This window comes from Anoplopoma fimbria, chromosome 5, assembly GCF_027596085.1.
Source record: "Anoplopoma fimbria isolate UVic2021 breed Golden Eagle Sablefish chromosome 5, Afim_UVic_2022, whole genome shotgun sequence".
Taxonomy (NCBI): Eukaryota; Metazoa; Chordata; class Actinopteri; order Perciformes; family Anoplopomatidae; genus Anoplopoma; species Anoplopoma fimbria.
This window is the reverse complement of record NC_072453.1, coordinates 338,311-365,814: the sequence shown is the minus strand read 5'-3', so window position 1 is coordinate 365,814 and position 27,504 is coordinate 338,311. Positions and strand designations below refer to the sequence as shown.

The 27,504-nt window shown below is 42.7% G+C and overlaps 1 protein-coding gene across 1 annotated transcript in view; it reads right to left on the bottom strand.

The window, feature by feature from the left end:
- The window catches only part of ca10a (carbonic anhydrase Xa), a 204,910-nt gene that overhangs the window by 113,874 nt on the left and 63,532 nt on the right, over nucleotides 1–27,504 (bottom strand). The window contains exon 4 of the mRNA XM_054599350.1: nucleotides 4,692–4,834. Within this exon, the coding sequence (XP_054455325.1) occupies nucleotides 4,692–4,834 (143 nt within the window). The remainder of the gene's footprint in view (nucleotides 1–4,691; nucleotides 4,835–27,504) is intronic.

Sequence of the window (27,504 nt, the reverse complement as noted above, 5' to 3'; positions counted from 1 at the left end):
TAAATGCTAATGTGTATGTTATGCACTTATCGTGCGATATATATACATCTGACTTTATTTAATCATTTTAACATTATCAGCTTATTGAATGATATATAGATATGATATGACCTTGATCTATTCTACATTATCCACTTATCGTACATTGTATGGATATAACTTTAATCATTTTGACATTATCCACTTATTGTACCATATCTGGGGCATGACCTCGATCACATTTATGTTCAGCTTATCGTACAATATATGGACATGTAAGATATATGGGAAATTACCTTGAACATTTTTACGTTTTCAACATATTGTACGATACATGGATACAACTGGATGCATGGATTATGCGTTTTTAGTAACAAGCCTGAGTGTCCATTTTATTTATTGTTTTGGTGACCAGGTTTTACTTTATTCACGTTTTATATATTTAGAATATTTTAGATTTTGATATTTTTTCACATTCAAATTCCAATATCTGAATTTTCTTAAGAGTTGAAATTTAATTTATCTTTGAAAGGGTGTACTTGCTTCACAAGGCTATTTTATTATCATTATATTATAAGGTGGCAATTATATTGTTTATCGCTAATATTTCTGTGACAATACATCATTCAACAAAAGAAGTTATGGTGACAGGCCTAGACACGATTGCTGACCTTTATTAACTGAAGTGGAATTAAATTGTTATACGTAAATATCATTATTTATTGAACCCCCACTGGAGACAGGTTACGGTGCATCTGCTTCAGTGAGTCACAGCCAAAATAATATTATCAACTGGTCCAGGAGCAAAACCATGGATCCCTTCAGCTACCTGCAAACATCTGCAATGAGACAACCTGGATAAGACCCAACACTAAGCAGCAGAACCTGCACCGGCCTGCCGGTGGCTTCACACACTCTGAGTGATAGCACACACCTGCTATTAAACACACAATGTTAAAGCCATTTGCAGAGAGAGCTTTAGCGACTCGCTGGCTGGCTGACTGGCTGATATCTGATTGGTTGGCTGGCTGGCCAGCTGGGCAAACCTGAGGATGTGGTTGTTCCCTCTGGAGTGAAAGTACAGCTGCCATCCAAGAGCCCGCTGTTTGTTGTTCTACCTAACACTCACTGTAATTAGGCAGATTTGGGGCTGCCAATAGCATACACACATGCTTCAACACACATACACACACAACCCACACCAAACTACACACTTGTCAGATTTCCTCATCAGGTTGCTCAGGTGTACAGGGAAGTAGAAGTAGAAGAAGAAACGAGACAGAAGCTGTAGAAAGACTCCTTCAGCGGGGTCACAGATTGTCACCGCATTTTGCAGCTTGTTTAGCAACAAAAACATGATTAAAGAGCTTCAAAGGCGCGACTTTTTGCTGAACTCGGAATTCCATTGAACGAGACATCATTGCTAAATATCCCTCTTTACGGAATGCACCACCTGGCACCGATGTTCACAACGCTTCTCTGCACAGAACTGACTTCAAAAGCACGAGAACAAAAGCGAAAGAGAGCCCTGCGTCCCCAGATGTGAGGAACGCCACCCATTCCACAGTGCTAATGGATTCCCTGTGCATTAAGTTTAAAAAAAGAAAGGACAAAATACATCCAAACCTGTTTCATAAGCACTCTTCCTAAATGAGCAGGAAACACCCCTCACTTTTTCCCCCCAGCCTTCCAGGCTGAGTGATTAAATTCATTAAAATCTCTTAAAGTAATTGCAGCTCATCTATGGCAGAGTAAATATTCAATTAATGGAGCCTTTTTCATAACTGTGATTCCTTCAGTCCATTGCGTATAGCCTTGCATGTCTCTCCTTCATTAATTAAAATTTATCTTTAGAGGTCAATTCAATTTTCTTTAACTATTCATTTGCCTCAGTACAGGGCGGCACTAAAATCTATTAAAAGAGGAGCTCATCGTGTGTTTGTGTGTTGTAAGAGGGGGGGTTCGGGTGGGTTAATCTTTCTCTTTGCTTCACTCCTGGGCAGAAAGTGGGCTTAAGCTCTCTCCGTGTCGAGCTGGCGAGCAGAGCCGCAGCGAGCCGAGGCGGGAGCTCTTTACCGGTCTCCGTGGCGTGTTTGGCCAAGGCTGACTGGCTGCCAAACAGCCAGAGACAGAGCGGGGATGAATCAGCACTGACAAGGTGAAGCCAGCTTCGTGTTCACTGTCTGACAGCTCAGGTGCTCAGAGAGATGGAGACACAACAGATTACATTTAGGCCACTGCAGAAAGAGAGAGAGAGAGAGAGAGAGATAGATAGATAGATAGAGAGAGAGAGAGAGAGAGAGAGAGAGAGAGAGAGAGAGAGAGAGATAGAGTCCAAAAAAAATGGCTTTTGGACTCTGGAAACTTTTTCTCAGAGATAAACGAGAAAGTTGGACTCCGGTTTGTGTGGGTGTTAATGTGCGTTGTCAATGTGTGGTGGTGGTGATTTGGAGAACAGGATGGGGGTGGGATGGGTTAGGGACCAGTGAGAGAAATCTTTTTTGCTGTTGTTATTTGTGAAAATGTCTTAAAAAGAACACGTTTGGCTGAGAGAGCGCTACTGGCTGTGTGAATAATAACTTTTTAGCAAAGCAATGAGACATTGTCATAGAGCGTGGGGCCGGCTACCTTATTGATATGAAGTGACGTTTTTTTTTTTTTTATTTCTTGTTTGTTAACCAGTGTGCCAGTGTACATCATTATCATCATCATCTTATAATGGTGACACCATATATGGGCAACATGCGTAGCGTCATTTTTTAAACAAGCACATGGTAATTATATGACAGCACAATACAAGAAGGTCCAAAGTCTGCTTGTCGAAAGAGGCTATGGGATAGGGATGCATGGATCCAACTTATTCTCTTACCATACCAATTCCGATACTTACATTCGGGAGATCTGCCAAGTGTCGGCCCGATACCAGTGCTCTCATCTACCTAAAATTAAAACCAGTGTACCTCCCTGCATTGAACTTGTTGTAAAATCCTTTTGGTAGGCAAGGATAAACCATATATGTTATTGTGTCATGTAGAAGTTGTACACCTCAACTGCAAAGTTCTGCTTGGTTAACCTGACCCGCCAGATGGTTTGGTAAACAGAACCATCTGAGAGGCTTCATTTTGGGGGAAAAAAGGCAAATGCTTTCACAAAATACTTGGCAGATGATTGGATGAACCATCTGTCAATAACTATCAATCTACCGGGCTACCAGCGGAGCCAGTTGGTCGATCTAACTGACAGCAGTTCCTTGGATGCCGATTGGTCTGATCTACCATGGTTTGGACCCAAACGCATTACCTGAAGGCCAACAAAATGGGTTTATTGTTCAAGAATACAGCTGCCATGCCAGGTAACTGCTTAGTGGCAACTGGGGCAAACTTTTAACAGTCTCCTCCCTCAAACAAAGGCATGTCTTGAATATCAAAGTCGTTTCAAAGTCCCTCCCTTTCTGAAAGCATTTTGTGATAGTATAACAACACCACACTACTTCTTTTGCTATTTAGAGAGGACAGACATTGCTCTCAGAAGTCCGTTGTTAAGGAGAAGGCTGATGTCAGGTCGTTCTTGGTGAGCAAACGACCAAATGCTGTAGTAAGGTCAAGGTGGCATACAGCATCTCCCACTGATACGTCTAGAGGCATTTTGTCTACATTGGAGAATTGTCCTTTCATGTTTGTGATGCCTAAAGAACACAGTGCCGTGTCTCTGCTCCTCTCTCAACTCCCCTCCACTTCATCTTAATGGCGAAAAAAATAGTCATGTCCTCTCCCCGGATACACGGCAGGGTGGCCGCTCTCAAAGTGGAGACCTTGAGGGAACGGCAGGGGAGCCCTTGCAAAAAAGTGGAATTGTTAAACCTAAATTTCCATGACAAGTTGAAATGATACCAACGTGAAAAAAAGTGTGAGAGACCATTGTAATCACTTGTTTCCCAGCTAATTCTCCCAGGGTAAACAGACTCAAAATCTGTATGACTAAACTCCTCCAACAGGGATTTTTAGGACCACAATCTGATCGGACAGTCCAGTTGGGACAATACATTGAGCTATTTTTTTTAGATCTGTTTAGTACATACCATAGGTGTTAAACTGCAATGCTTCCATTGTGCTGTACAACCGCTCAAGGATATACCCTATACTAACTGCTGGCATGTAAACATAAACTAATCATAACATTAATCTCACCAATGCAACTGTGCACTTTTGGAAGCAGCCCATCTGTGAAGGCTTACCAATTAGCTGCTATCATATGGCACAGGATGGAGCAGAATTCTGATGCCTGCTGTCCTTGGTGCACCACTGTACAGGAGAAAATAACAAACAATATGCATGACTAATCAGCTGTTAGGCCGCTGGCTTTCATCCGTTAAAGCACCTCAGATAAAGTCGAGGCTTTTTTCTTCAACCAGAGCACAACCATTGTGCATTTCTGAATAGGTGAACTGTTTTCTACTTTATCTCCAGCCGAGTGTTCGTTCGGACAAATGGGCTCACGTTGTGTGCCAAAACAAACAGCGGCCAGGAGCATCGATCGGGGACACGCCGCCCTATCAAACTACAGCGGCTAAGAAACAATGTGCGACCGGCACCCGAGCAGTGTAGCGCAACATCTAAGAGAAGCCCCAGGCAGCGGAGAAAAAAGGAGAGTCAACACAGCCCCATGAGCATCGGTCGAGCCGGCAGAGAATAGCGTGTTTGCGTCGTCCTTACCTTGCGTCCGCCGGTGTTCAGCTTTATGGGTTGGAGGAAGGGGTCAAAGATCATGTGGCTGGTCTCGATGTTGACTGGCGACTGCCTCTTCCCCACCGAGCACAGGTTCCAGGCCGAGTTTACCAGCCCCCAGAACGACGGCACTGTAACACAAACAGAAATAGAGAGCGTGAGGTTGTGTTCAAAAAGGGCGAGCATCTGCAGCGAGGAGATATGGGATGCGTTAACACTTGAGAGGTCACCCAGAGTGACGGCCAGTTAGTGCTTCAGCATATATATATATATATTTTTTTTTGTTTGTTTGTTTCACACTGTGAGCTTGCCAGACTCACAGTCTGGCAAGCTCACAGTTTCTAAGTTATCTTTGGGCTTCTGATAGCCGGTAGAGGTACTCTGGGATTGGACCTCCAGATTGAACATGTGTTTTTTCTTCCTTTTTTTTTCAAATTCTAAAATGTACAAGCTTTTCTCACAGGAGCTTTTCCTTGGTGTATCATTATTATCCTCATTGTACCACATTTTTTTGCAACTTTTTATAGAATTGGAACACTGGGCTGGCAGGATACCTGTTTCTGGTCTGCTTTAGTACACGGCCCTATACATACCATATCATCAAAAGTTTAGGGTCGCCTTCCACAAAAGCTTGATTTGTTACTATCAGATGGCTGAGAGGAATGCACTATATGTTTCAATTGTCCTCTTTACGAATAGATGTTATCTTTTTGTGGAGGGTTGGCTAAAAGAGCAACTGAAAGAGACAAAGATCCCTCTGAGCAGCAGTTGAATTAGAGTAGAAGAAATCCACAGTCATTGGTAAAATAAAATGGAAGTTTAGCATCAGTGTAGGTAGATTTAACTAGAAATCAAATTTACAATTAACACCCAAAATAAGCTGGAACGTTAACAGGTGTGTTACTGAAGCAAAGCCATTCCTTAAACAATAGAAATAGACGGTTACCACTGTTGGAATTGGATCACAGCATATTCTCTGAACATACTTTGGGTAGACAAATCACAATGTATACCTATTCATTGCAGAGTGAACAAAAACCAAAAAGTCAACCTAAAACATGTAGAGCCCAAGTGGAATTGGGCAACAATTTCTATTGTTGTGGTTCACTTTTGTTTTAAATGGGCTACAAAACAAATTTAACATTGAAGGGCATTTGCGGGGGAAAGAATAGTTCCAACAGTATTCCCCACTGGCATGTAACGCTATGGGGACATCGACAAAACATAAGTCTAAACAATTTCAGTCTTTTTCTTTTGGGGGCCAAAACTATTTCAAATGTGAAAAACACATTTGGTGTCAGAACTTTACTCCTTTTGTCTCTGTTCAAATGGTTATTAATGAAGGAGAGAAGAAAAACATTGATACAACAGTTGACTTTTTCAACAGCATTGTAGGTCATTTCATTTTGAACATTATCGGCTCCCAGGGGCCCATACCATCCATCTTGAACAGCAGCATGACTTTCCAGTCTGATCATACTGCACCAAAGAAACGCCAGGGTGAGAAACACGAAGCTCAGTGTGCGAAACTGATTCGCAGTGACTCTGCAAATCGGTCAAAATCCATCCCTCTGAATAGAGGAAGTATTACAGAAGTGAGAGAAGCAGGAATCGGCCTAGAATCAGCTCACACATGCACTGTAAGACTGAGAGGACAGGATGGCACAGTGAGAGAATGTCAGCACTGTGGGCGTGATAGGCATCTCAGCCAATCTTTTTCTCTTATGTAAGACTTGGCCACCGGGACCAAGAATTCCATTCCCTTCAACAAGGGTGGGAGGCAACGGCTTATCGCCGTCCAACTCCCGCTACAATATCTGCTGCAGCCCAAAGCGGCATTTTTTTTCCCCCATTTAGGAACACAGCATTACACGGAGATGAGTCACTGGGATTGTGCTCCGCCGAGATTTTTTCCTACAAAAGAGCAGATAACTTGCCAATTTAGATAAAAATATGCAAATTGAGATAAAAATATGCAAATTCGCGATGAATCAGTTGGAAGCTGACACGACCGCATGGATTCAGAGTTGAGCCCTCGGCAAGTCAAAGAGGCCGACATTCAGTCTGCTTATTGACTTGCACTGCAGAGAAAGCGCTGCATCACTGTTCAGTTGAAAGCATGGAGTCAAGAGAAGCCTCCGTCACCCTTTCCACCATGAGCATGGTGACAGCTGGAGGTATGAGCAGATGTCGCGATGTTTCGCCGCAATTATGAAAGAAAGCATTGGCTAAAGTCACTAAGCAAACACAGGTGATTCAGGGCGTTTTTTGCTCCTCTCATATTTTACTCTTTTGGGCTTTGATTTTTACATCTATGGAAACAGCACAATCATTTTTACATTTATGGAAATAGCACAATCATGTCTCACAAATCAATGTATTTTGTGAAGTATAACACAGTGACAATGCCATAAACCATAAAAAAAAGAAAAGAATGCAAGTTGTATTTCTTTGATAATTTATCATGCAAAAAATACTGGAATATATACATCTTACATTTTTTTTCTAGTGTTACCATTGTTGGACACAAATATGGAGGCTCCTCATGCTTTATTTATTGAACTATTAACATTTTTACAACCTCTCCTGTCCTCTCCTCAATGCTATGTGCCCAGCTGCCTGCAGTTAAGTCGAAGTATTAAACAAGACTCGTCATTGAAGCCACTTAAAAAATTTAAATGCGATGTAGGAAAATGATGGAATAACAGAAAATATTTTAAATGATTATTTTTTATTCACTAAAAGGTCATAAAGGTCCACGCTTGGCTTGACATACCTTGGCACAGTAAGTGAGCATCCGCGGTAACAGCTGAGGCCTTGCATTGCACATAAAGACCTTTGAAGACCTTGAAGCTTAGCTATTATATATCCAAACTCACATCTAGCGGAGTAAAGGCCTTGATACAAAAACGAAATGATCTTGTTAATGTGGTCACTGCAACAGCAGTTATGTTTCCAGTCGCTTTAGAAATGACCATCCAGACTTGATCCTTCACTGACTGAAAGATGACGAATGGGTCCACTATAGATCACAGAGTGGTGACTGTGCTACAGACATAAGTTATGGCATACTGTAGGACCTTAGTCACACAGCACTGAGTCACACTGCATAAAAAAAGAGGGCTTTGCTTGGTAATGCTGCAGAAGGTGGGAGTTTTCTGTGAGCCGTCAACGCTTGGACTGTATCGCAAGTGAAAATATATACATGTCAACCTGCACCACCCCGGTGTTAAATAGTAAATACTGTAGCTTTGTGAGAAATGCCTTTAAACCTGACCTCAAGCACAATGTTGTATATTATGCTTTTTCAGAGTCTTTACACACCAGTAGGCTAGGTGCTGATTTTATTTGTGTCAGCAGAAGCACCAGCAGCATGGGACTAAATGTGTGGTCCCGTGCACTCACAAGAGTCGTTCTCCATTCGTACAGGAGCTTGACAGACTTTGGCAGGCTGGCCCCGTTGGAGCTCCGATGCTCACGCCAGCCCCCGGAGCGGTGAAGTGCATCGTTTGACCAAGATGCAGGAGGAGTCCCCTGTGATCCCCAAGAGATCTGCATAACATATCAGCTGCATGCTAGAGTAATGTGAGAAGGGCCAAATATCTTAAGGATTTTCTTTCTCTCGGGTTTGCTGTCCCTGCATTCACCGGAGTAAAAAGCCTTTTAACAAATGCCTTAAATACAAGTCACAGCCCCTTCACTCCACGATATGTAAAGGACAAACTATTTCCTGCATCGGCACTGGACGTAAATCAAATCAAATCCAAACACAATACCAAGGGACTGAATCACAACAATGCTGCACGGTGGTGTAGTGGTTAGCACTGTCGCCTCACAGCAAGAGGGGCCCGGGTTCAGTTCCCGGGCCAGACAACCTTCTGTGTGGTGTTTGCATGTTCTCCCTGTGTCAGCGTGGGTTCTCTCCGGGTTCTCCGGCTTCCTCCCACAGTCCAAAGACATGCAGCTTAGGTTAATTGAAGACTCTAAATTGCCCGTAGGTGTGGATGTGAGTGTGAATGGTTGTTTGTCTCTATATGTCAGCCCTGCGACAGACTGGCGACCTGTCCAGGGTGAACCCTGCCTTCACCCATTGACAGCTGAGATCGGCTCCAGCACCCTGCGACCCTTAACTGGATAAGCAGGTTACGGAAAATGGATGGATGGATGGATGGATGAATCACAACATTATCATTATGTGCTTATTTTAGTTAAAAAATGTAATGTACCTAACAGCAGTATGTGTATATAACTTACATTTATATATACTAGCACGGTCCACCGCAGCGCTTAGGAGTTGGCTGTAGTAGAGATCTGAAGTCAGCGCTGGCATATTTCAACCTAGTTTTGTTAAGTTACTCCCATACTTAAACAACGCCAGTTACTTAAACTGATTTATACTACATAGCAAACTGATTTTAACCCAATAGACTTTTTTTTTTTACTTAGCCTTACCAAGTAGTTTTGTTGCCTGAACCTTTTGTTGCTTGAGTACCAACGTTTATTTTAAAAAGAAACTATACGCATGTAAGGACCTGAAACTGACACGCCCAAAACTGACCTCAAATAAATGATAAAAAATGTATCACATAGGTGCCATGCCGTTTATCTTTTTTTAAGAAGATAACATAAATGACAGTTGTCGGGGCATTAAACCAATCGATCTGTTGATCTTAATAAATCATGATTTAAATGGAATTGTGACCTTAAAATTTTAAGTCTTACTGAATCGTGTTATCGGAAAATCGTGACACCCCCTATTGATTATAATAAGTATAAGTATTCTTTACGGCACACTAGCCTTTTAGCACAGCCTCAAGAGGATTCCACCTTGCATTCCATTGCACATATTGTATGAGCATGTGAAAATAAAAACCTGTGGATCTTAGCTCTTTAATCACATATAATCACATATGCACTATTGATTGGCTATAAATGGTATTGGTAACAATCCACAAAGCCCATTTTGTACCAGACCAATGGGGACAAACCATTCATAAGATCCTGTGTTTGCCCATCATACTCAAACCACCCAACAAACTCTGTTCAGTTTAATCCCAGGACTCATGCTGTTGCTCAAAATAAGAAAGTGCTCTATCACTCTCCATCCATTGGAGGCAAAAACAACTAGACAGAATGATAAACCATATTACAGATGGGTTCTGATAAAGGCAGTATTGAGTTAGGAAAGTAACGTGTTTCACAGGGGAGGGAGGTCCAGGTGAGAGAGAGAGACCCCTTCTTGATTTAAAAGTCTTCATGAAAATGACAGGAAATCCATGTGCCGAATGGGAATTGGAGTGGGAGCGCATCGACCCATTAAACCCGGGGCCCCCTTGTTGTAAATGCACACATAATTATTAGCCGTTGATAGATTCCTGAATGCGACTACAGCGGCATGGGACATCACTCACTGCTGACGGATGCACAAGCACCTTTTGTCAATAATGTGCAGACGCCCTCCCCCAATAGCTCTGATACTCCTAAATTTCACTTAGGCGGCCCGCAAGCCACTTTCGTTTCTCATTGGCAAGCTGTAAAAGCGGACAGGGATGTATGGTGTGGCCTTTGGTAGATGTCGGCTGTGTAAAGTGCGACTGAAAAGGGCAAATGAGGGTGTGTGTGTTGGGCGGGGGCGGGCTCTGGTTCCTGGTCTTACTAACACTGTCTTATCAAAAGGGTTATTGGCAATAAGGATTTCAGACGCCGAAATATGATTTTGGGCTCATTTCGCAAAAATCAGACAGTGACAGCAGCTGCAAACTTCAAACTAAACTCACAGTCTTTCCAGCCTCTTACAGTAAACTGCATCTGTTTGTCCTTTATGCACAAGGGAAAGCCATAAGTGGTCAATAATAGAGAATATGTCAAAGATTCCTCCCTAACGTCACATATTATTTAGTGTACAATAGAGGTTAGCAACACAAATCAGTTCTTCTATCATGGCTTATGTAATTATTAACCCTCTGAACCCCCAGCAGTTTTAGAGCTTCTTTTGTCCTGTCACATGTTTCTCTCTGTGACCTTGATTTTCACTTCAATAAATGAGTCCTGCACCTCTATGGAAACAGCACACCTAGACTAGAAATAAAGATAACTTAGAAATGTATTTTGTGCAGTATAAGATAGGTATAACTGTTTTATTAATATATAATGAATATATATATCCAACAAGTGTTACCAAATTTGGAAATTAAATGGAGTCTACTCATACTGTATATATCAAGTGATTCACATTTTCACAACCTCTACTCACATCCTCTCTGCTCTGTGCTCAGCAGCCTGCAGATCAGTCGAAATTTCAGAGATTTTCTTCCACGTGACTGTTGGTCTCAGCCGAGTCAATCATGGCATCCTAGTTGCGCTGAGAAGCGCAGAATTTTATGCTTTTTACAGAATCTGGTTACTTTAAACTGTTTATTTCAGGCGGAATTTTAAATGAGACATGTAGAATACAATGTTTTTGATGAAATATCACAATTTTGAGCTTAGTTTCTGAGCTTTTTCTGATGTTTCTGAAGTTTTCGGCTCACACGATATGTTTAAGGACCGTCGGAGGGATGAAAATCTGCAGATAATTAAGTTTACGATTTACGATAAATCATTTCTACAGCTTCTGGCCATGATAAATGGTGTAGTTTTGGCGATTGTTAAAGGAAAACACTCTTATCCATCCCACCCGCGGGTGTGGGGTTGAATATTGATGGTTTATTTAGCTAATTCAGTGAGTGAAATACCAGAAATGAAACCAAGGTACTCAATCACATTAATACAGTGTATTCTTTATCATTTATTTATTTCTAAATCTAATTTATATGCCTCTTTTTATATGGAGTTCCTATTACATTTGGTCTTAATGTATTATTATGTCTTGCCCTTTTAAATCGCTTTGTTGTTGAAAGGCATCATACAAATAAACTTGGGCTTCATCAGTAGTTATTACTGCTATTGAAACACTTCAGATGACCTACCACGTTGTGAGAGTGAAACTTATCGCGCAAATTGACACAAAACTACTTTGGGTTCAGGCAACAAAACAACTTGGTTAGGTTTAGGAAAAAGATTGTGGTTCGGGTTTGAATATTTACACTTGTTTGTTAAGTTATTTTATTACGTAAGATACGTATTGAGTTTTGTTTACACACAGGACACTAGCAACGGTCTACTGGGTGAAAGTTTTTCTGACCCACCCATTTGTTCTGACCTCTGCCATACAGGGAATTTGGTCCTCTTCATACTACGTCATCTATCCTCCTCCCGTCATAATCTTACGTCCATGACTTTGTCTTCTTGTATTCCTCATTGTCAACTTGTATTAGTACGATGATCAACCATGCAAATAACTTTTTTAAAAGCTGAACTTCCACACTACATCTCCTCTCTGATCTTGTGCGAACAGCCTGTAGTTCAGTCGAAGTTTTGAAAACTTCTTCCCAAGTCTCTGCTGGTCTCAGCTAAATCAACAGCTAGCGAGTTGAGCAGAGGGTCAAAGACTTTCCTCTTTATACTGCATGCAGTTAGTGTGAACATTTTATTTGTGGTAGAATTTCCGATTAGACATGTAGAATGAAGTGATTTGATGAAATATTTAATATAAATATATTTGAAGCTTTGATTTGGTTGTTTTTATCTGAGCAGACGTATTTTACTAAGACATTTGAAAATCCAAACTTGTGATTTACAGTTTCTGGATTTGACAATCAATCAATCAGCCACTGGCTGATATTTAAAGAACATTTTAAATTTGCTACCAAATTTGAATAATCTCAAGTTACCCATCACTGAGCGGGCCTTACACCAGAACTGCATTTGGGTAAATAGAGAAATTACATCCATGAAGAAGATGTGACACTGTTTTGGCATTATTAAGTTTTTTAGATGTAAACATCTCAGTCTGGCGTGGGCGTTCAAGGCCGTGTCTGCAGACTAATTATGCAGCTGCCTCGGCCCCGGTCCGAGGTGCATGCTGGGTTGTCCCCGTGGGCTTATTAGGGTTCAGGGTTGCGGTGAAGGTGGGATTCGAGGTCTGAGGAGACACGCGCCGGACAATTAAGCCAGACATTAATTACTTCCTCGGCCCTGCATCTCACACAAAGCCGCGTGGTTCCAAACCCAAAGCCTGGAGGGATGTAGTTCCTCATTATGGAGAGCTGCTCTGAGAGTGTTGGCATAAGAGTGCATTATATGAACATATGCGAGCCGGGAAAATATATCTATTTCACGGACTACGTATACTACGATTACAAAAAAAGTACAGGCGACTACTCCCAAGTGACAGCTAATGAGATGCACACACAACACACACACACACACACACACACACACACACACACACACACACACACACACACACACACACACACACACACACACACACACACACACACACACACACACACACACACACACACACACACACACACACACACACACACACACACACACATCTAAGAAGAACAAATATATACAGCGCACACACAAAGACCAGTGTGGCTGGCTGCAGAGGTATGCATTTCATTAAAACAGGCCCCGGCGCAGAGATAGCCTTAATGAAATGTCTTTATTCTGTCAACTGGATATGGATGAAAAGTTAGAGTAATAGTCTTTGGGAAACAGGAGGGAATTGGAGAAATGCAAAGCACACACACACACACACAAAGCACACACACAAAGACTCTCTCCCTCCAAAGACCCAGATGCATCCCGTGCATGAATTTCTTGGACGAGCATCAAGAAAAGTATAAAAAAAAGTGCTTTCCTTTTGTAAGTGCTGACGCAAAAGCTGGGTTGCAAATTTGCCCGCAATGGGCAAGGGAGGGAGAGAGAGAGAGAGAGAGAGAGAGCACCAGAGGAAGCCGAAACAGCTTGGGGATAAATGCTTACTTAAGCAGGTACGGAAACCAACATCTTAATGATAATGAATGTCTAAGAGCAGCAGTAACGGGGGCTGTCATATTCAGCGAGCTCTCAATTTGAAACACTGGCCTAGTGGAGCTGTGGGTTCCATCTTGTTTACTCACTGGGGAGGGGGGTGGGGGGGCATTTTAACTGAAGTTTCGGTGCATCTGTGAACAGAAAGGGGGATATGCTTTGTGTAAAAGCACTCAACAGGGACCAGGTGCGGTACTTTTATGGAAAAAGTTGGGGTTTTTGAGGCAGGGGGACCTCTGAGTAAAAAAAAAAAAAAAAAAAAAAAGGCAGCGTAGGGATTAAGAAGTAACACATCTTTGCATGGATTTACATGCTTGTATAAAAGGTAACAGTGGCTGCTTGAACACGACACCAGTGCAGAGACGTGTTCGGAGGCAGAGGCAGATATTAAGGCCCTCCCTACAAGTAGACAGAGATTTTTTACAAACAGATATATTCTTCTACGTTCTAAAATTTTATTCTGTTGTTTTACAAAATATGTCCGTCCACAGTAACGACTCGAAATGCTCACCAGGCCCGTAGGCGTGTGTGGACGGGGGTCGAGATGGAGTTGCTGCTTAAGGTCAGTTTACAACATAAATCCGATAAAGGCCAAGAAAACGTTGTCGTCTTGTTATATGAAATATTTTTCCGTAACGGTATCCTGCCAAAGGAGGCTCATAGGAGGTGGAGTGAAGTTTAACACGTCAACACAGATACAAGCTTTTTAGGAAAATAAATCTACACCTTAAAAGGCGATTTCAAAAATATCCATTTTACTGACCTAAAATTCTGTTAGCATGTGGCATCAAGCCAAACTGTAGAGAATTATTTTTTAAATATCTGTATGCGTGTTACAACTGCTGTTTTTTAGACTAGACTAAAACATAATTTTGTTTACGAGTAAACTTTTGCACAGGTAGTTGGGGAAGTATCATTCCTTGTAATTGCTGGTCAAATTTGTAAAAGTCATAGTGCACCGTTATTGTCATAGTTGTAATACATTATCTTTTTTTTAATAATGCATAATAATCTGCTTTAATATGCCTATATTTACAGAAGTACTTGACTTGAAGCAAACAACGGCCACTTAGAGTAACAGTGAATATGATGCATTATAAAAAGATTATAATGTATTACAACTATGATAATCATAATACACCACTCAGCAAATGACCAGCAATGATGAAGTATTATGGTGCTTGACCTGATAAGTCATTATAAATATTTACGAGTGCTTATATCTATTATCATACATGGCTACCTGTAGGTTATAACACATATGTGTGTTTATAATGCATTAAAGACATGGTTGTCATAGAAAGTGCTTCGTAAATGAAGTTCATAATAATTATTATATATATCAGACTAGCTTGCACTTGCTAACTGCACAGAGTTCAGGACCTTGGACAGCTCCAACTGCTAGAGTAGGAGAGACGACTTCCAATACAGTATTTTACGGTGTACTATGGGGTACTTTCCAGTTTAAAATGGATGCAATGCTTCTCTTTACCTTGATATTTACTGACCGCTCTCTGAACGATCCAACTGATGAACAAATCTCTTGCAAAAAGAACATTTGCTTTAGATGTGGATCCAAAAAACAACAACAACAACAACAACAGCCACACACACAAACAGTTGGTTATGCAGGTTGTAATGGAAAATTATATTAGTGTATGTTGGAAGTATATAGTGTAAAGGTTTTGAATGAAATGTACTATGATGTGAAGATTTTACTCTAAAGGTTTTGAATGAAATGTACTATGATGTGTATTCTAAAGGTGGAGAACCTCGTCTCTCTGTATGTTAAGTTACACTGTGTGGAGACGCTCCTTATGTCCTTTCATTCATGCCCCCACCTTTTGACCCTCTCACACCTCGGTCCTTCCTCCAGACCTGAGACTCATACCCACCTTTTGGTCTTCTTTTTCTACCTCTTCTTTGATATTCATGCACCCCTTTTGTTCTTCATACCCCCCTCCTTCACCCATTCATTGTCAGGAGATGCTAACTCAGAACTGAGCCTGGCCACCCCGGCTCCCATATATACAGGGGTGAGCGGCCTGACTCGGGAGTTCAGTACTTTGCAGGCTCCCGGTGACTCTGTAAACTTCTGGCTCTTTCATGCAAAGAAATAAAATACCGCAAGGACATTTCATTTGTCATTTGATCATTATTTCAACGCTCATTGGGACTCATCTCGGGACATAGATAGTACTAGTACAAATTGGGTATTAGTATAGTAAATTGTATTGGAAAAACTTCCACCACAAGGTGAAGCGCTATCAGGTCAGTAGCAGATACTTTTATCACCTGGTCCACAGTAGTCTCATTACCACAGCTCATCAATAGCCTCCCTTTTTTTTTATCAGCGGTAGCATTAGCGCTAATGGGGCTAACACGATTAGCGGGGCAAACCGTAAATCACCAGGCTGCTTTTACAGGCAGGGTTCCTAGAGTGTCTCTCAAGATGCAAACGTATCGAGTGATGTTGAGTGAATGCACTGTGAATCCGTGTGGGAGACGGTGGGAGGGGGAGGGAGGCCAGGGAGAAATGTAAACGCATGATTCCAATCGCTTCTGTTGTGCTGCCATTAGGGGTTGGTGCATCAAGATGAGCGGTGGGCGCAGCTAATTAACCAGTCAGGTGCCAGTGTGCGGTTGCAGAAAAAGAGCGAGCAGCGAGATAGAAAAAAAAGAGCGTTGGTCAAACCTCAAAAGATGGAGAGAAAAAAAAATGTAGTAAACATGATGGAAATGTATTTCACACATTTATATTTATTTAGATATGGTAGCAAATGTTTCATTCGTATTTTTTTTCATAATTATCTATTTATTTATTACTTTATTTAATAATGGCACGGTGCAGGGCTTTAAATAGTTAAATTAATTAAATGCTTGATTAAAATGCATTTGTAGCAGCAACTTTAAAAAAAAAAGGCCAGTGTGGCAGTTTTGGGGAATCTAGCAGAATTTAAATATAAGATTCATGTTTAAATGATTGAATGTTTGTGTTTTTCTTTTAGGTCAGATTAAGCCCTTCCTATCTACATATGGAGTGGATCTTCTTCACGAACCAAACACTGGCTCTATAGTAAGCGCCTTTAATGTTGTCATGTTACCCATATTATCTGATAATACTTTCACCATAATTATTTTGTTTGAGACAGCAAAAAGCATTTTCTAGTATTTACTAGAAAATAACATCCATCTGTTGTTGCTTCCTATTAAACATTAGAATATTCCTGCTGATTCATCATGCACAATTTTACAGGTCTGCAATTTTGTAATTAAAATAGTGAATAGAGTAACTAGAGTAATTTGGTACTAATTGAAGGGAAAAAAAAACCCCAATGTCTTTGAAATGGGAAATTAAATAAATTAAAAGTATTATTCATCATACATTTAAAACAGCACACAGAAGTCACGGTTCCGTTAGTAGCCTGGTTTAGGTGTCACGATTCGGTACTACGCAAAAACAACAACAATTGAACAAGCAGCGACGCATGTGTCAATGAAATACTGAACAAAAGGTTTCCTAGAAGGCAACAGGTCACAACCAGGCTGCAACATACGGTTATTATATTGCATTCTTTCTGCTGGCCATCAGGGGGCAACTCCTCTGGTTGTATAGAAGTCTATGAGAAAGGCTTTGCAGGTTTTTACATTATCAATACATCAATTGTGCCAATTTGCTCCTCTTCATTTTCTAGCTACGGGGCAAAGCAGCGCTGCTTGACCTCTGACTTTGGATCTGTCACAGGGAAATGGTCAGTGACAGAAGGTCTTGAATGTGCTTGTCCTGCAACGCTGAGGGTAATCCTGGTGGCCCGGCGCAGCACCGAGTCCTCATTAGCACTGCCCAGTCAACAGATCAATAAACATGCCACTCAAGGTAACTCCACCTGTCATGCTGTTAATGGTGGGGGATATACAAACTGGCTAGCAGCGCAAAGCCCACTCTCATGGGGAGGGGGAATGCGATGTCCCTTGAGGGTGGGTAGGGTCTGGAGGGGTAGTGACGGAGAAGGAAAAATGGGGTGCACTAGAGGAGCTTTTTTTTCTTGTTGTATTGGGATTCCTTAAGGTTCAGAAGTGAGGTGGTTAAACACAATAAAGGTGTCTCGTGAGAGTGATAGACAGCATGTAACCCATAGGGCAGATGGGGTGCAAAAATGTCTCAGCGGTTGGATGAAGGTCTTAGCTTTGAAGCCAACCACGTCGACTGGAGGCTTTTCAAAATGGTTCATATTTACCACAATGCCTTTGTGGGGTTAACACAAAGGCATTGGGGCAGCTGTGGTATAGTGGAGAGCAAGGTAGTTCTCCAATCAGACGGTCGGTGGTTCGATACCCGGCTTCGGCAGTCGATGTGTCCTTGGGCAAGACACTTAACCCCAAGTTGCTCCCGAGTCTGATGGTGGCACCTTGCATGGTAGCCTGTCATCAGTGTGTGAATGGGTGAATGATATGTAATATACTACTGATTGTAAGTCGCTTTGGATAAAAGCGTCTGCTAAATGACTGTAATGTAATAATGTAATGTACCTTTGGAAGCTTCAGTCTCCTCCCACAGTCATAAGATATGCGCATAAGGTAAAAACAAGGACATTTCCAGTTGGGTTATAATACTTTTTTTTTATTTTCCCTCAATACCGTTTAATATTACATTTCAGTTTCATGTGCAATCTTTGATTTTTCATTAATCTATTTCTTTTACTTTTTCAATATCATTAAAAAACTCTCAATATTATGCTCAATATTACTTTTCTATTTTAGTTTCCATTAGGCACTGGTGTGAGTATCACTTTATATGCACCTTGTATTTAATCTTTGTTGTTGTGTTTTACTTTTTCTATTTTAGTTGCACCGAAGTCATCGAGTAAAGGGTTGTTGGGACAAACACCTTCTGAATTTTGGGGCTTTGGTCGCTCTTTCGGCACGTTTACAACATAGGTGCTGTGCTGTTTGTGCGTGTGAATGCTAGATAACAATTTTTCAAAGTAAAATAAGTGGCAGAACAGCATGGACACTAGGGTGCATCAAAAAACACAATTCTTGAATTTTGATATGGCTGGGTGCTAAAAGTGTTCCAATATATGTAGAAACAACACATGCAAAATATTTTTCCAGTACATGATGATTTAGGGGTGCCACCGGACACCTGTTTTTGTTGGATAAAGTGGTTAACAGTGCTCAATGGTCGCCATGGAGATCTGAGGTAAACAGTACTACACCTCAAGAAAACGGAGGTGATCTTTCTGTTTGAGAGGTGATCTTTCTGTTTGAGGTGATCTTTCTGTGTTGGGTATGTATTATTACATATTACTATCATATTTGTAGTTGTGTCTTTGTATACTTTGTATGCTCATTACATCTAGGTAACGTTAGCTAGCAACAGTTTTCTAACCACAGTTAGCTATCTATGTTAGCTAGGCTATTAACATCAACAGTATTCTAGAGTGGACAATGTCATATTCAGAGTATAGATGTCTCATGTTTATTGAGATTAGCAATGTAGTAGGGCTGGGCGATTTTTTCGGTTTAAACGATTAATTTGCATTTTTACTTTGCTACGGTTTGTGAAATGGCTGAACCGAAAAATCTTTTTTTTTTTTTTTTTTTTTTTTTTTTTTTTTTTTTTTCGAAAACAGGTTTAGGGGATAACATTTGTTGTAAATTGTCCATGAGTTTTAGGCCAAATCGCCCAGCCCTACAATGTAGTTGTTACAGTAAATGAACATTTTGAAGCACAGCTAGCTACTCTGGTAGTGATGTAACAGTAAGTTATGATGAAGTTAGACTATGTACAGCAAAAATTTGAGGCTTATGCAAGAATGGTTTATCATAATTGAGTGATATTAAGCATGGTAAGATATGATTTTAAACACTATCCTTGAGCTTGTATCCTTTTCATTCTCAGGCACTGCACAACACAATCCACCCCAGGATCCAGCTCTCCTAAAATGCTGCCCTCACCAACTGGTCCCTGCCAGACTAGCAGTCGCAGCCTGGTCTTTGGTCTGGGCCCCAGCATCACCAGTGAGGATGGCATCATCACCGGCGCCAAACTGCCAACTGGTCGTCAGATCTTACGCTGCATGCTTGCCAAGGAACCTGGTGCAAATGGAGCGTTGTCGCAGTTCGAGGCAGCCAAGGTTGTCCTGGAGCAGGTGCGGCCATTTTACAAGAAAGCCAACATCCCAATGGTGAGCGACAAGCGTGCATGCCACAAAATGGTTGACTTTGTCAATGCTAACCACAAGCTGCGGAAAATCTCCCAGGCCAAGCGCTCCAATGAGAATACAGCGAAACAATTGGAGAAAATGGAGTGCAGACTTGATGCCACATTTCCGCTGTGGCCTCCAAATATTGAAAAGCTGATTGATAACCAAGAAGACCTAGCTTTCTTGGCTAGCATGAAGACTGACAGAGTGGCCACATTTGGTGTATTAGACAAAAAGCTGCAGCTCAAGGTGAAGCGGCGAGAGGAGCGTCAAGCTGCCGCAGCAACCAGGCAGTCCCGCTGTGAAAAGGAGCTGGAGGAGATGACGGCAATGTCCATCTTGGAGTCGGAGAGTGATGAGGAGTCAGAGGAGGATACTAACACAGATCATCCACCATCTGAGGGTGAACCATCCCACAAGCATAAGAGTGGAACAAACGTCTTCATTCCACATGACATCCTTAGCCGACCAAGTGTCGTGTCACTGGCTACAAGGTTGAAGATGTCACCAATGCAACAGGCTGCCTTCACGCGTTGCCTTGTTGCAGAGTCAGGCGGTGAATGTACACAACTTTCTGCATCTTACGCAACAGCTGACCGAGCAAGACGCAAAGTGCTGGAGACAATCAGTGAGGAACAGCACAAGCAGTGGACACCACCTCCATTGTGCACCCTACACTGGGACAGCAAGTTAACACCGATGCTCAGCAATGTGCGCCAGTTGGAGGAGCGTCTTACAGTGGTGGTTGGAGATGCAGAGCGGCTGAAACTGCTTGGTGTCCCGGCGTATAAGAAGCAGACCAATGAGGCATGTGGAGTGATCATTGCCCGGTTGACATGCAAGTTGCTCCAGGACTGGTGCTGCGCTGACCAGGTTGTCAACATGGCATTTGACACCACTGCGTCAAACACCGGCCATCTCACAGCAGCCTGCATTGCCATACAGCTCTCACTGGGCCGACCACTGCTTTGGTCTGGGTGCCGGCACCACATTGGTGAGGTCCTCCTGAATCAGGTTTTCACAGACCTGAAGTTGGAGACATCACGCTCGCCAGAGGTTACCTTGTTCACACATCTGAGAGAGAAATGGAACCTGTTACCACAAGAATCCAGCAGCCAATGGTCCCGCTACATTCCTGGCAACACTGAGCAACCAATCCTGGGCAATTTACGTGCTGAACTCGTCAGGTGCACAAAAGAAGTCACAGACCACAAGCGAGGTGACTACCATGAGTTTGTGCAGCTGTGTCTTGTGTTTCTGGATGCAGATGGTGAAGGGCAGACTGCAGCGACCTTCCAACGACCGGGAGCGCTCCACAAGGCACGATGGATGGCCAAGCTGCTCTATACTCTTAAGCTGGCTTTGATGGAGCAGCACATCGCGTTGCTTCCCCAGGGCACAATCACCACACGGCAGCAGGTGCCGAAGATTCGGGCATTTGCAATTTTCATCACACACATCTACGCAAAGTGGTGGTTGACCTGCGAGAAAGCTGTAGATGCTGCCTGGAATGACCTGACACTCTACCACCACCTGCAGGCATACAAGGCTGTAGATGAGGGCATTGCAGCATCAGCGATCAAGGCGCTGGAGAGGCATCGCTGGTACCTGACAGGTGAGATGCTACCCCTGGCTCTCTTCAGCAGCAAGGTGCCCAATGATGACAAGCGTGCACTTGCCAGAGCGATCTTGGAGCACAAGCCCGCTGATCTCCCCATGCACATCCCTGAGCAGCGCTTTGGCACTGGCTTTGGCAAGCCAAAGTTCCCCACCCTCTTGCCAACCACCAGCTTGGCTGACCTCGCCAATAAGGATTGCTGGTTTGGGATCCAATTTTGGTAGAGTGTCCAAAATTGTCGCTTTGCACATAGATTCTGCAGCAGTGTAACAGACACTACTCAGCATACATCATTTTTTGTTCCCTCTGAATATTCAAATAACATTTGAGGGGAAAAAAAACATACATTTTTTATTTTGCCAACTTTTTCTAAAAACACTTTGATAGAAACAGCTCAATGATGACAAAATCCGACTGCACTGACAAAAAACTAAAAAAAAATGAACTACAGCAATCGGGCTTCTCACACTACATTAGTAACTTGTCCTTACCTTAGTTCTAATAAAGCTAAACTGTCTTACTGGCAGGTCTTTCAGGACAGACCCCCGTACTGCGTTTTGGAAACCCAACCCTCCAAATTGATAGACACCTTGCGACAAATGTACTTTTATCCTCTGGAGCTTTTCCCATCACTGCCTCAGCCCCTCGGAGATGAAAGACAGGTACCAGCAGAAAAAACAACTGCAGTAATAATCACCTGAAGGCAAAAAAAAAGATCTGCGGCTCGGCCAATCTGTCCGGGGGGGATAATCTGTTTGTTGCTGATAGGTACCCTGTGAAGTCACCCAAATTAAAACAGGCGTATTGTGTGTGTGTGTGTGTGTGTGTGTGTGTGGGGGGGGGGGGTAAGAATGGTTGTTCTTAAAGAGGAGTTTGTGTTATTGGCTTAACGTGCGGCGGGGCATGGCAGTTTACACAGCGGAAACCAGTTAAAACAACCCGAGCTGCACGCGGAGGATTGAGTTCTTCTTATCCGACATCCCACAGCTCTGTGCTTCCATTTCAATCCCAGCGGGAAGCTTGGGCCTCCTTCAACAGTCAGTGTCATTACGTTTCACCGGATTACGTGGAAGGCATGGCCAAGCATGAATGTGGGCATACGTGTAGCTTATAAATCCCATGGGGTGGAGGGGTGCGGGGTAACATTTCTGCCTCTCTCTTGGGGTCTCACTCTTGGGTATAGCTCTACTTGGACTCCTAGTTTGTACGGATGAATGAAGGAGGAACGTGATTTAAACTCAGTGGCGCTGACTACATTGCTCATGGAGGGGTCTGGGTCAAGAGGTAACATCTATTGAAGGAAGTAAATGAGAAAGAAGCCGGGGGATAGAAGAATTAATAAGAAAGGGAGGAAAGGAGTTCACGGCTCAGCGAAGCTACTCTCCTGTATCTGTATTCTGTCAGTGTTTACGCCCTTTTGCTTCATTGTATTGGTCTGAATAATAACCCCCCCCCCCCACCCAGTGGCTGTCAGCGACGACAAACTCCAGGCCGTTGAAACCCGAGTCAATAGCGACCGGATGGCCTCTCGAGTCTCAGCCCGGTGAACAGTCGGTTCGGTAAAGCCACTGTTTCTGAAGTGGATGCTGATAAATCACCGGCTGATTTTCATTCGGCGACACACCTTTAAAAAAAAAAAAAGAAAAAAAAGAAGACGTTTTCAAAAAATGGCTTTTGACTGAAGGACCCCGTTCCACACTAATGAATCCATCTCATCTTTCTTCACTCTCACTCAAAAGCTCTGGGTTACAAAAAAAAAAAGACCTTTACACCAGAAAAAAAAGAAGATGAGAGAATTACCATGCTAATCTCTTGGCTAAGTGCCTGATAAGGTCCGGTAATAGAAAATCATTGTGCCGCTTTCATGTCCCCGGAAAAAAAAAAGGGGACTTCAATGCTAGCAGACAATGAGAGTCCATATGCTTCTTCTGAGGCTCATTTCAGAGGGGGGAAATATTAATAATGGCTCTTCTTTGACTCCGTCTGCCACTGTGTGGGTTGTTTTGAGCATAATGGCAGCCGAGCGACAGCGTCAACGCCGCTCTTCCCTCGCTCTCTCTCCCACATTGACACTCAGCTGTGCTGTCCCTGCTAATGAAGCAACGGAGAGTATTAGAGCTGAGAGCCCGGGCTGAGAGCTATGTCACTGGTATTAAAAAAAAAAAATCCCCTCTCCCACCGCTGACATGACAGGTCTCACCCACTCCCACTTACAGGGTTGCTCGTAAGCACAACCTACGGCTAATAACAGTGTGATTTGTTCTCGATCTCTGCAAGGTTCTTCTCCAAAAGACAGGTCACAGGTCAGTGGATATCTACAGGACGGCAGCCTTGGAACTACAAAGGATTCAGAATCTCCCTGTAGACACACTTGCTTTATTCTTGAAGAGCATCGACTTGTACAATAAAAATGAGGGAGAAAAAAAAGGACAATTTGAAAAGTGAATGGGAGATTTGTCCTAAGGCAAAACAACCTCGACGATCATGTTAGAAAATTATGGTAGAAATAAATCTATTGAAATATAAATCTAGTTTACTTCCATGTCCGTCCAAAATGGACATGGAACACTCCATCATTTAATTCTAGTACACCATTGTGTGACATTATCATAACAAGTATCTAAGTTTTGGCAAAAAAAAGGCAAAAAACGTGTTTTGTGAGGTCACAGTGACTTTTGACCATCACATTTACAAGAATGGGCTGTACAGATGGATAACCTGAAAAAGATAAATGCCTCTGGCCACGGCTTTCGCCAGTGCGGAGGCATAAAAACTAATAAAAACGCTAAGTGCTAAGGTGCATCTCAGGTTAATCTTCAGGTTCCCAGCTTTCAGAGGATGTGCGCCACTTAAAATCCCCAAATATGGACGGGTTACAGCCATAAACAGCCTCGATTCTGATACTGAGCAGAGTATCTTTATTCTTTTACTGCACTCAGCTCCCAGCTGCTTCAATAGATTTACAACTAATTAATGCCTCATATTTGCTTCTGATAGCACATGCTCACCCGGCCCCTCGCCATGCATCTGTGTTTTATCTCTGGATGAAGCATTTTGTCGGTAATGTCTCCAGACAGGCTTCGCGGAGCCCTGAGTGCATTCCCATTATTCAAAGGCACCTCAACAAAGAGATAGGAATTGAGGTGGGAGAGTGTTATATCATGTCACATCATCCACAATGTGTCGGGAGCCTCTTCTAAAGACTGCGTGGGAGTGGGAGTGGGTGGAATGGAGACTTTCTCATTAATCTGGTCCGCCGTAGTCGACTCACGGTGAGCGAAAACCAGCACAAGAGAAGATAGATTGCGTAATGCCATCGTGGTATCCCTCTTTTAAAGTGCTGAATAAAAAAAAGCAAGCAGACGGCGGCCCCCACGAAGATGACATTTACACGGCAAAAAAACACCAGCGCCCTTCATTCTCCCCACCTTCTACACCTTCTGCATTACTCACATTTACACTGAATCGTCGGCAAGTTTCAATAAGTGCTTATGTCAGCTGTCTCCTGCGCGGCGGCGCACGGAGAGCGGCCAGCCCTCGGAGTCTGTTTTGTCATTATCATACAAATAGCTCTGAACGCACGCTTGCGGATCGCGTCCAGATAGCAGCCACGCGGAGACGAACTGCCAATCAAGTCAAACGCGTCCGTAGATCTTCTTTAATGTTTTCTTTTCCTCTGGTTCGGCAGTGGAAAGGTCAGCACGGAGACGGGGGTCACGTGCTCGGCGAATAGTGTGAATGGGATTTGTGAATATGCATAGTTGAGTGCACCTTTTCTTTTCTCCCTCCTGGTATTACCAGCTCAGCATATGGATCAGACATATGGAGTAAACCGGAAGATGCTTGGTAAAGGGCTAATAGCATCCTGTATGCTTCTAGGCTAAGAGGGCCGGATAGATGGAGAGTGCATATAGTGAGAGGGAAAGAGGGAGGGGGGGGGGGGGAAGGAAAACAAATCTAATCAGCTCTAAAGAGGAGAGTCAATTCTGGGCCGGATGCCGAGCGACGGAGAGACGACAGCAGATGTGCAGATTTGACTTCTGAGTGCAATCCTGAGTGACTTTAATACTCAGCCGTCTGAATGACAGCAGGCTCAGCCCTCGAGCACAACAGGCATGTGTGTCAGTTTGATTCCAAGTGTTCTAGGGGTCGGTGTTTAGCCTAACATACCTAAAGGAGACCAAGCGACAAACACTTTTTGTGACTGTGCACTCTTGTGTCGGCCTGCATGTTCCACATTAAAGCTACAACAACACTGTTAGGACTTTCAAGTCAAAACTTGAAATGCCATTGTCAATACTGGTGTAAGAAAATATAACAATCACAGTGCTCTCAATAAATAATTACTTCAACATTTACTTCTAGCTGGGATTAATGATCTAGACTACTGTATACATTGATGAATGCCCCGACATTCTTTTATTAAAAAAGGGCTGCCAATATCCAAATTCAGGTATTGGAATCAGAACTGAAAGAACTGGATCTGTACATCTCTACTTTGTATAAGCCAGGTCCAAGCCATTATTAAAAACACCTTTTTGGCTTGCAAGATAGGTAATTATAAATAAAAATAAATAGGGCTGTTGTATATGCGTCAATAGGTCATCAGTTATGCTTTTAGAGTTGTTAGATGAGCCATTAATAAAGGGTCTTCCACTATCTAGGTTGCCAACGGCAAAAGATAAATGAAATGGTCCTCCTGATGAAACCAAGAGCTAAGCAACGTACGAGCGTAACAGTCGTGCAACACTCCAGCTGTCAGAGCCGACGCGAAATGACGACAGAGTGAACCGCTGAGCGTCGGTTACAAAGGGGGAAGTGAATGAATGCATGAGGGAGGGGGTTTAGATGAGGCAGCGAGTGTTAAGCTGGAGGACGATGAGCAGAACAGCCCAATAACCCAAAAGGCTGTTCTCATTAATTGTTCTCTTATAACTGATTTGTAAAGGGTTAATAAACGTTATAAACTGTTGCTACATTTCTATAAAGGGCCCTAGAAAAACAGTTACGAGATGTTGACTCCGTTTCCATCTTCAGTCTGACATTGACTCAGTTTGATTTACCTAACGTATTTGCCTGGCAGCATTTGAGGGCGACGTTGATGCGCGGCCGCTTGGTTTTCAGCGGTTTTAAGAGCGGGGAAAAAACAAACTAAAATGACGGACGATATTGAGAACACATCTCTATTCAGTCGCCGAGTTAAGATGTGAGTTTGTACTAAATACATACAAATTCAGGACCAGCTGACTCTCATGACTCGGCTGCTGGATCGGGGCCATTGAGACCTTTTTCATTGATACTCGGTTGCTAGGGCAACAGCTTTGGTCCAAGTTTACTTCCTGTCAGCTACCAGTTCTACAAACATGGCATGCAGGAAATACAAAGACGTCCGATGAGAATGTTTATGTTGAAAAAGGTCCACGCGTGTGCTCTGTCCTTAGCGTGTACGTCATGTGACAGACCAAACTGTACATTATACATATTTGTGATAGTACCTTTATAGTATGTTTTTATTGTAACTGTTCTTTTCTATATGTATGTTCTTGACTCTTGCAGTACTTCAATTGTATTGTTTACTTCCTAAACATGTTTATTGCATCAAAAAACCAGGGAAATTCATTAGATGTGAATAACTTACTGGGCAATAAGCCTGATTTGGATTCTGATATGACCCATCTCCCCCCTCACCTCCAGAGATTATTACATTGTTATGCAACAGGAAACCACAGCGTACTGCAGCCGCGCCTCCATTGACTGGATTGGACCTGAATGAAGCCGTAATTTATGACTACAAGAAGGTTGTAAAGCTTTGTGTAATGCTGGGATTTTCAAAAAAAACAAACCAACAAAAAAAGCAGCATCACCTGCATTGCAGTTTGTTTTGAAGCGAGTTCAAAGAACTGAGATAGAAAAAAAAAGGGATCCGTCTCAGAGGATTAGAGCTCTCCCAGAGCTCATGTACGGCGAGCAAGTACGAGTAATCAAAATAAAGAACAAATGCAGTGCCGCTGACTCAGCACGCCGTTCAGCGCAAAGCCCCTTATGC